Source organism: Bufo bufo, chromosome 8, assembly GCF_905171765.1.
Source record: "Bufo bufo chromosome 8, aBufBuf1.1, whole genome shotgun sequence".
In the NCBI taxonomy this organism is placed as follows: Eukaryota; Metazoa; Chordata; class Amphibia; order Anura; family Bufonidae; genus Bufo; species Bufo bufo.
In genome coordinates this window covers 131,943,081-131,954,175 of record NC_053396.1, presented here as the reverse complement: position 1 = coordinate 131,954,175, position 11,095 = coordinate 131,943,081, and the positions used below count along the sequence as shown (strand labels likewise).

The window sequence follows — 11,095 nt, the reverse complement described above, 5'->3', positions numbered from 1 at the left end:
TTGTGGCCCCTTCACACTAGTTATGCCCTCCTTGAGGCCCCTTCACACTAGTTATGCCCACATTTGTGCCCCCTTACAGTTATAACAACGTTTGTGCCCCTCTCAGTAATTATGTGTCACGCTTCGGTGTGGGAGGGAAACACCACACCGAGCATAGGAGGGAAGGGGGAAACAGGGAATCAGGCCTGAGAGCTAGGGAAGGAAGATGGACACTTCCTAGTGAAAACCCTAACCAAAATCCTTACTGACTAGCAGTATGAACAGACACCAAAGGTAGGTGAGTTCATACGCAGGAATACCTAGAGTCCTATCTAGCCCTATAGGACCCTGGTACTAATGGCAGGGACAAGACTACCTGTTCCTCCAAAATGAAGGACGAACAGGAGTCTACTTTAGGCCTAATACAAACAATAGGGAAATGCAACACACAGAACCCAAACAAAATACAAAAAGGGAAAGGAAAGACAACTTCAAAGAGGCTATGGAAGCACCAGGAACTCAGCCGAAATCCAACCACAAACAATCCACAGGCAGAGAAGCTATAAACTGCACAGCATAGTGGGAGAAGAAACTATAAATAAGGTTAAAGGGATTCTGTCACCAGTTTTCAACCCTGTCAGCTAAACATATGCTGATATTCAGGGCCTCATCACGATTCCTAATGTGGGCTTATAAATGTGATCTGTGGGCTTATTTAGCTAAAAAACAGCTTTTACTAACCTGTCAGTCAATCAAATAAGGTGCCCAAGGGGATGTGAAGCGATGCCAGGTGCCGGCCGCACCAGCCGCCGTTCGTGCCCAGCACCGCCTTTTCCGGACTTCTGCGCCGCCTCCTAATCCTTGTGCCGCCTCTCGCTCTCCCTCCCTCCCCCCTCCTCCTGCTGTAAGATCTCGCGCATACAGGGGTTGAGCAAAGTGCCGGCGCATGCGCACTTCGCTGGAAGAAGCCAAATGGAGAAGTCCGCACGGGCGCATCAGGCAGAGGCCTGTGCGCAAGTGCGAGATCTTACAGCAGGAGGAGGGAGGGAGAGCGAGAGGCGAAGTCCGGAAAGGCGGCGCTGGGCACGAACGGCGGCGGGTGCGGCCGGCACCTGCCATCGCTTCACATCCCCTTGGGCACCTTATTTGATTGACTGACAGGTTAGTAAAAGCTGTTTTTTAGCTAAATAAGCCCACAGATCACATTTATAAGAACACATTAGGAATCGTGATGAGGCCCTGAACATCAGCATATGTTTAGCTGACAGGGGTCAAACCTGGTGACAGAATCCTTTTAACCACCTGCCATCTGGGCCATTTGCCCCCTTCCAGACCAGGCCAAATTTTGCAAAACTGACAAATCTCACTTTATGTGGTAATAACTTTGGAACGCCTTTATTTATCCAAGTCATTCAGAGATTGTTTTCTCGTGACACATTGTACTTCATGATAGTCATAAATTTGAGTCAAAATATTTCACCTTTATTTATGAAAAAATCCCAAATTTACCCAAAAATTTGAAAACTTTTCTAAATTTCAATTTCTCTGCTTTTAAAACAGAAAGTGATACCTCATAAAATATTTATTACTTAACATTCCCCATATGTCTACTTTATGTTGGCATCATTTTGGAAATGTCATTTTATTTTTTTAGGACGTTAGAAGGCTTAGAAGTTTAGAAGCAATAATTCAAATTTTTAAGAAAATTGCCAAAACCCACTTTTTAAGGACCAGTTCAGGTCTGAAGTCACTTTGTGGGGCCTACATAGTGGATACCCCCATAAATGACCCCATTGTAGAAACTACACCCCTCAAGGTATTCAAAACCGATTTTAGAAACTTTGTTAACCCTTTAGGCGTTCCACAAGAATTAAAGGAAAATGGAGATCAAATTTTTAAATTTCACTTTTTTGGCAGATTTTCCATTTTAATCAATTTTTTTCTTTAACACATCGATGGTTAACAGCCAAACAAAACTCAATATTTATTACCCAGATTCTGCGGTTTGCAGAAACACCCCACATGTGGTCATAAACTGCTGTATGGGCACACGGCAGGGCGCAGAAGAAAAGGAACTCCACATGGTTTTTAGATGCCATGTCCCATTTGAAGCCCCCTGATGCACCCTTACAGTAGAAACTCCCAAGAAGTGATCCCATTTTGCAAACTAGGGGATAAGGTGCCAGTTTTATTAGTACTATTTTTGGGTACATATGATTTTTTGATCATTCATTATAACACTTTATGGGGCAAGGTGACCAAAAAATTGGTTGTTTTAGCACAGTTTCTATTTATTTATTTTTACAGCGTTCACCTGAGGGGTTCAATCAAGTGACATTTTTATAGAGCAGATTGTTACGGACGTGGCGATACCTAATATGTATACTTTTTTTATTTGTTTCACTTTAACACAATAATAGCATTTTTGAAACCAAAAAAATTATGTTTTAGTGTCTCCATGTTCTAAGAGCTATAGTTTTTTTATTTTTTGAGAGATTTTCTTATGTAGGGGCTCATTTTTTGCGGGATGAGGTGACGGTTTTATTGGTACCATTTTGTGGGACATACGCGTTTTTGATCACTTGGTGTTGCACCTTTTGTGATGCAAGGTGACAAAAATTGCTTGTTTTGACACAGTTTTTTTTTTACGGTGTTCACCCGAGGGGTTAGGTCATGTGATATTTTCATAGAGCTGGTTTTTACGGACGCGGCAATACCAAATATGTCTATTTTATTTTATTTTTTCTAACATTTTTTTTTCATTCCTTACTTGGGGACTTTTTTTTTTTACATGTGAAACTTTTTTTATTTTTTTATTTTCAACGTTTAATTTTTATTTTTTTTATTTTACACTTTTCGTCCCCCATAAGGTCATACAAGACCTCTGGGGGACATTTACTTCACTTTTTCTTTTTTTTTTCACTGTTGATTTCTCCTGTAACTGGGGCTGACATAGTAGCCCCAGTTACAGGACAAATACACCCCTAGAGAGGCTGTACAGCAGCAATCCAGCGCTGTACAGCCTCACAGCAGGGCTGATCGAGGTCTGTGAAAGACCTCACACAGCCCCTGCACTCTCCGGTCCCGGCGGTCGGTGAGCGCTGTGTCTGCAGCAATCCAGAAGGCAGGGACACCTGGGCACTGTCCCTGCCTTGTCTTAGGGTTTCCCTGCTGTCACTGACAGCGGGCAACCCGATCAGCAGCTGCACGATTAGCGTGCAGCTGCTATTTCTGAAAGGACGTTTTAAAACGTGCTTTCAGAAATAGAGGTCCACCCATAGGACGTTTATAGTCTATGGGCGGACGGGAGGTGGTTAAATGACCACATAAGCAACCCCTGGAGGCAAGGGGTCTGGCCATTACCAGAAACAACATAGACGCCTATTGATCCACAAGGAAAACCACTCACTGTCGCCGGGATGTCCGTATGTCTCGGTAAGTCCGTGACATTATGTCCTCCTTGTGGCATCTTCACAGTAGTTATGTCCTCCTTGTGGTCCCTTCACAGTACTAATGCCCACCTTTGTGCCCCCTCACTGTAGTTATGTCCACCTTGTGCCCCCCCTTTGGCCCCTAGTGCCCTCTCCTGCGTTCCCCAGCAGCAGCGCGGCATGCTCAAAGCCCTCAATAGCTGCCAAGGACTGTCATTCTCTCCAGGGATTTCCTTGAAATAGTGAATCCTCTGCATCAAGCAAAGCAGTGACCCTATGTGGCATGCCTCTATCCTGCCAGAATATTTCAATGGAAGCATTAGGGCATTGGTGTCCTGGCTTCATCATGTACACCCTGTTCATATCGGCCCTTCCCTCCTATCAATCGTGGATGCGGTACCTCCCACCCTGTTCTAAATGTTCCGAGAGGGCTGTTTGTACAGTGTCATACACGTTAGTCCTTTTTCTCTATGTCATATGAGATGGGTTGCGCCATAGGCGGTGCTGGGCTCCTTCACAGGCGGGCACGGCTGGGCTACAGGAAGGTTAGTACAGCCCCTTGGACACATACAAGACTCATTTACCTATCTATAAAATCCTTTTTTAAAGAAATTAAAAGCACACAGCCCTATAGGACAGATATATTGCGGACATGCTAGCGGCAATCTAGCCGCACATGTCCGTATCTCTATAGGCCAAAACCTGGTGACAGAATCCCTTTAAATAAGAAAAAAATGGAATGAGTAAAGCATTTCTTGCTGCAATGCTCCCCAGCACAGGGCGAGGGCTGTTTTGTTTTGCACTATTAATTCTGGGGTGCACTAATGGGGGCATTACTATTACTGGGGGCACTAATGGGGGCATTACTATTACTGGGGGCACTAATGGGGGCATTACTATTACTGGGGGCACTAATGGAGGCAATAATACTATTACTGTGGGGCACTAATGGGGGCATTATTAATACTGGGAGCCACAGTATGACATAGCGACTTAACACTTATTGTTAAGCCACGGCCACAACCACACTCCCTTTGGGGTGTGGCTTAACTTGGCCGCTATTTTTGTAGGGAAAGGTGGCAATCCTAGATGTAGCCTAAGGCAAGGGGGAGTATCATGCTGAATGAGTAGAGAAGGGGTTATGTCCGTGTTCGGCTGTGTCTCCAGCAAGACGAGGGGGGCACCGTCGGCATCTATTTACAGGCTGGCAGCCACTGGCGGATCCAGGGGGGGGGGGGGGCAATCGGTCAATTGCCCCTTCCCCCTGAGAATATAGTGAGAGTCAGGGCAGAAAGCGGATCGGGGGAGATGAGGGAGAGGCGTCTCTCTTCCTTGTTCCTCAGATAGGCTGCAGGCACCTGCAGTCATCGCAACGCCTGAACCGTTCAGTGCGGGACAAAGGCCGGAAGAGGCCTGCGTCGCATCGCTGCCATGGAGGTAAGTATAACTGTTTTTTATTTTTATACCGGACAATACTTGTGGCACATGATTTGGGGGGCGGGCATGGAGAGGCACTTGTTACTGCCACATGATTGGGGGGGGCATGGAGAGGCACTTGTTACTGGCACATGATTGGGGGCATCTATGGGGGGCACCTCTGACTGGCACATTATTAGGGGGCATCAATGGGGGCACTTCTTACTGGCACATTATTGGGGGCACTTCTTACTGGCACATTATAGGGGGGCACTATGGGGGCATCTACTGAGGCCACAAAGAAGGTGTATTTTATATGGGGGGCTCTGTGAGGTACTAGTATTATCAGGGGGTTTATCGGTTTCTACAGTATAATATTGGGGAGCAAAGCGGCACAGTATTGGGGGTGGTAGGATGATTTGTCCAGAAGATGGGAGCAGTGGCGTGCCCGGGGGGGGGGGGGGGGGTGCTCCGCCCTGGGTGCCGGCTCTCAGGGGGTGCCAGAGCCTAGAAGCAATGAGCGCTTCCATCAATACAGATGGAAGCGTTCATTACAGGAGCACAGGGAGCTGCTGTCCTGTCACTCAGCTCCCTGCGCTCTGTCTCTCCCGCACTGAATGGTGAAGCAGGAAGACTTCTCCCCGCTCCACCATTCAGCCTGCAGACACAGATCGCCCTACCGGCCTATGTGGGTGGAGCCTGCAGACCGTAATTCTGCATAAGCTCCGCCCACACAGTGCTGCAGCGCGATCTGTGACTGTAGGGGAGAGAGGACTGTGGGCTTCAGGAAAGGGACAAAGTGAGTAGGTACTGTGTATTTTTATTTATTTAACAGAAACCATTTCTACCATGGTGGGGGCACAGAGGGTATTTCTACCATATGGATGGGGCACAGAGGGCATTACTACAAAGAGGGCATTACTACTATAAAGGGGGCACAGAGGGTATTATTACTACTACAAAGGGGGCACAGAGGGCAATACTATTACAAAGGGCATTACTAGTATTAGGGGGACACAATGGGCATTATAACTATGAAGTGGGCACAATGGGCATTACTACTGTGAAGGAGGCACAGTTAACATTATTACTATGAAGGGGGCACAATGGGCATTACTACTATTAAGGGGGCACAATGGGCATTACTACTATGAAGGGGGCACAGAGCATTACTCTTGTAAAGTGGGTGGGCATAACTGTTATGGGGCACTGAGTGGGCATTATTACTGGTATGGGGCAGTGAGGGCATAACTACTCTGAAGGGACACAGAGGGCATTACAACTGTGAAGGAGGCACAGATAGGGCATTACTACTTTTAAATGGGCACAGAGAGGGCATAACTACTGAGGGAGGCACAAAGAGGGCATTACAACTGTGAAGGGGGCACAATGGAGGGATAAGTACTTTAAAGGGGCACAATGTGGGCATAACGACTGTAAAGGTTGTACAGTGAAGGCATAACTACCTTGAAGGGGCACAATATGGGCATAAATACCATGAGAGGGCACATATCTGGATAAAACTACTGTGAAGGTTGTACAATGAGGGCAATACTACTGTAGGGGGGTACAATCTTTTTAAAGTATTGGTGGGGGGTGCCAGAGAAAGGACCCGCCGCGGGTGACAAACACCCTAGGCACACCACTGGATGGGAGGATGATGGAAAAGTAGTAAACTAAGATTTTTTTTTGTCAAACTGCAGAGACGAAAAATGCCTGAAAAATAATGGTCTGGTCTGAAAGAAGAAGATGAGGAAAGAGAACATCTACATCAAAGGAGACGTCACTAGATGTAAGAGGTATGGGGCGCTGTATAGCAAGTACAGCAAAATGCGGTGTGGACTTAGAGAATTGGGCCATATTCATTGGGGCTTGGGCCCCAGATCTTTTTTGACCCTAGCAACGCCCCTGACCTCCACCCATTCTACTACACCCCGCCCACGGACCCCGTGACTGGCATCTCATCAGCAGCAGCATGGCCGTACCTGTATTGTGGCCCCGCAATAACAGCGGGTCCGCAATATATACGGGCACCGGACATGTGCCCACTGTATGATGGATGAGCCCTTAAAGGGCTTCTGTCACCCCACTAAACAGTTATTATTATTTTTTGGTTACTTATAATCCCTAAACTGCGATTTATGCATACATACTGTAATTAATCATTTTCATTCAGCAGATTCTGTTAAAAACTTACTTTTAAAATATGCAAATTACCTTACTACCAGCAAGTAGGGCGGCTACTTGCTGGTAGCAGCCGCATCCTCCTATCATAATGACGCCCCCTCCGCATGCTGATTGACAGGGCCAGCGGACGGGATCTCTCTCTGCTAGCCCTGTTTGCATTCAAAATCTGGCGCCTGCGCCGTACCTGTCTTCAGTCAGCGCAGGCGCACTGAGAGGAGGACGCTCGCTTGGCCGCTCCATCCTCAATGCGCCTGCGCCGATGACGTCACATCTACACCCGGCGCAGGCGCATTGAGGAAGGAGCGACCGAGCGAGCGTCCTCCTCTCAGTGCGCCTGCGCTGACTAAATACCGTTACGGCGCAGGATCTTGATAGCAGACAGGACCAGCCAGAGGACGATCTCGTCCGCTGGCCCTGTCAATCAACATGCGGAGGGGGTGTCTTTAGGATAGGAGGATGCGGCTGCTACCAGCAAGTAGCCGCCCTACTTGCTGGTAGTAAGGTAATTTGCATATTTTAAAAGTAAGTTTTTAACAGAATCTGCTGAACGAAAATGATTAATTACAGTATGTATGCATAAATCGCAGTATAGGGATTAAAAGTAACCAAAAAAAAAAAAAAACTGTTTAGTGGGGTGACAGAAGCCCTTTAAAGGGGTTGTCTCAATTCAGTAAGTGCCATTTATTATGTAGAGGAAGTTAATACAAGCCAATTACTAATGTATTGTGATTGTCCATATTGCTTCCTTTGCTGGCTGGATTCATTTTTCCATCACATTATACACTGCTCGTTTCCATGGTTACGACCACCCTGTAATTCATCATTGGTGGTCGTGCTTGCACACTATAGGATAAAGCACCAGCCTATGTGAGCTCTCACGGTCCCGGCCACCAGAGAGGCTGACGCTTTTGCCTATAGTATGCAAGCATGACCACCACTGCTGGATTGTAGGCTGGTCGTAACCATGGAAACGAGCAGTGTATAATGTGATGGAAAAATGTATCCAGCCAGCAAAGGAAGCAATATGGATAACAATACATTAGTAAGTGGCTTGTATTAACTTTCTCTATATGATAAATGCAACTTACTGAAGTGTGAGAACCCCTTTATGGCGCTTTTTTAATGTTCGCCCTGTTGGTAAAATTCCCTAGAAACGGCCCTGCATGTATAAATGTATGTAATGACTGTGCGCTTCCTTGCATCAGTGTGAACACTCCCTGATGTCTGCTTCTGAGCTTTTCTTTCCACTCACATCACCAAACCTTGTATCGAGCTGTTCCTGTGCGGTTCTAGGACGTGACACACGTGATCGGCTCATGGCGACCCCGCTCTCCGCATTGAGTCACCGTCAGTCTCCTCGACCCCGCCCCTATAGCGGGGCTCAGTGGGCGTGTCTACTTTGACATCTGACAACCAGTTCTTCCAATGGCGTAGCTCGAAGTCTTCCCGTCCTCCACTTTGAACCAATGAGAGCTGTTTATAGGCGGAGCCTCCGAAGTGTTAAGGTGACCTGCGCCGTGCTAGTCCTGTTGCCATTTGCGAGCTGACTCGGACCGGTCGCGATCATGTCTCTGTCTAACAAGCTGACCCTGGACAAGGTGGATGTGAAGGGGAAGCGAGTGGTGATGAGGTGAGTGTCGGGGCTGTGGGGCCATCAGCGGGCGGGCGGCTCCAGGGTCGTCGGCAGCGCTCGTGTGGGTGTGACCTTCCATCCCTGAGATCTAGATAGCGGCGGTCCATCCATACATGGCGGCTCCGGGTCCAGCATTAGAACAGGCTATAGATAACCGGGTGGGAATGAGACCGGTCAACACGTCTGATCTGAAGGCCCCTGACCACTGCGGAGGTGATCTGCCTGAATGTTGGAGGATCTCTTTTCTCCTAGAAGTTTACCTGGAGTCCTTGGTCTGGTTGGATGCCATGATCACCTAGCCACAGAGGAGGGGGTGGGATAGTGAGGCCTCTGGATACCTCCAGGATGTTCTCATGATTCATGGTCACAGGAAGATGGTTTCACAACCAGTCATGATTGCAGTCTCTACGGCCAGACTATGAGGCGTAACTTTTTCATCCTTTTGGTTGAATCAATGGGCGTTCTATTTTTATATATATATAATATTGGTTTCCCATAGCAGTGTTCATAAATGTCATTGGTGGGATTCTGTTATATAGATCTTGGGAGACCCACTGCCACCTTGTAAATAACCAGGTTTTGTTGACTTCTGAATGGTCCAGGGCACCATGCCTTCATTGTGATGGATCGTTCTTCACCAACCCCTCATTGGGGAAAGACTCCAGTTGATGAGACCAATTGATTTGGTGATCCCTACCCTGCAGTGAATGGCGTGGTGGTCACTTACCCGAGCTGCTGCTCCCTCCAACTCTATGCAACTCCAAGAGCTCGTTAAGCCCAGTACTTGGCTTTTCTTTGGCAGCCCCATGGAGTTGAAGGCAGTGCACATGTGTGACCACCACTCTGGAACCTCGTTCTTGTGATCTCTGAAGGTCCCAGTGGTCAGTTCTCCACACATCAGATATTTACCCCTTATCCTAAATTCTTATGGTGGGACAACGCCACGAAGCAAGTAGACCAATCAGTCTATTACATCGCTACTTATTTGGTCTAGTATAACCCTGCAGAACACCTTCAAGGCTCAGGGCATCCTCTTGACTTTTCAAGTCCCTCCCATTCTGGGAACGAAGAGTACTATGGTGAGGACCAGAAGATGTTCATGGGAAGTGATTGTACAAGGTGTGAGCCCATCAGTCATGGAGGGTGGCATCCTCCTCGTTAGAGATGAGCGGATTTCATATTTTGAAATTCGTTCACGCTTTTTTTTCATGGTAAAAACAGAATTGCGTTATGGATTTCGTTACCACGGACCATAACGCAATTCTATGACGGAATGCATAACGGAATGCCTTTAGAGGCATTCCACTATTCATTCCGTCATAATAGAAGTCTATGGGCTGGAAAACGGATCCGTCCAGTTTCCGTTATGCAGGGGAGTCCTCTCAGCCCATAGACTTATATTATGACGGAATAAATAACGGAATGCCTCTAAAGGCCTACTGTCATGCATTCCGTCATAGGATTGTCTTATGGTCTGTGGTAACGGAATCCATAACTCAATTCTGCCTTTACCACCAAACGAAGCGTGAACAAATTTCATAACCTGAAGTTTGCTCATCTCTACTCGTCATGTTGCTGCTGTTCTCTTCTGTCCCATCTCTTCCTGTGAAGGACAGACTGAAGGTCGGTGGTGATGTCAGAACATCTCGTGGGAAAATACTGTCATTGACTTTCTTCATCAGTGCAGCAAAAGCCTGTGAGAAGAGGACCTCCCAGTATGAAGGCCCCAGTCAATCTCTAGTAAAATCCAAGAGCTTCATTAGTTTAGCTGCAAATTGCATGTCCAATATTGCTGAATGTTCCGCCAATGTGTTATTACGCAGTTTTTTATAGTCAGGGACCTGGTATGATGTGCCATTCATAATCTGATTGAGCATCTTTTTGTAAAAACCCTAGTTTATTGACAGGATAGGTGATACATGTCTGATTCTCGGGACCCTCACAGATCACTAGAACCAGGGTGCTGAGCCCCCATTCCTCCTCGCTCTACAACCTCGGAGATGGTCCATGTAGTGTCTACGGGCAGGACAGTTTTTTTTTTTTTTTTTTTTTTTTTAAACCATCTTCAATTACCTTTCATTTTCAGATTGCTTTCCTAAGATTTATTAGCAAGTAGTAAGTGTAGGTGTCCTAAAGGCCTAACATGCCACCCTGACCCACACATGTGTGCTTTTGTCAAGATAATTCTGGCCGGCATCTTTCTGAAGACTAAAATAGCACAGCAGGGGATGACGGGAGGGGTGACGGAGGCCTGGTGTAACCTGCGCAGGGCCGTGCACGTATACTGCTTGTGTTACAACCTTCAGCAGGAAGTGCTGGTGCCACAGCCAGCCACAAGAAAATGTTCTTCTAGCACGTGGCTTAAAGGGGTTCTCTGGAAATGAGGAGATTTGAGCAAGTGCCCTCAACTGGAGATTCATACTTGCCTGCTCCGGTCCTCCTTGCCAAC

The 11,095-nt window shown here is 47.0% G+C and overlaps 1 protein-coding gene across 1 annotated transcript in view; it reads left to right on the top strand.

Annotated features, from left to right (window-relative positions):
* The first annotated feature begins 8,501 nt into the window (after nt 1-8,501).
* LOC120977372 (phosphoglycerate kinase 1) overlaps nt 8,502-11,095 on the top strand; it is a 35,928-nt gene continuing 33,334 nt past the window's right edge. Inside the window, exon 1 of the mRNA XM_040405299.1 lies at nt 8,502-8,643. Within this exon, the coding sequence (XP_040261233.1) occupies nt 8,579-8,643 (65 nt within the window). The 5' untranslated portion in view covers nt 8,502-8,578. The remainder of the gene's footprint in view (nt 8,644-11,095) is intronic.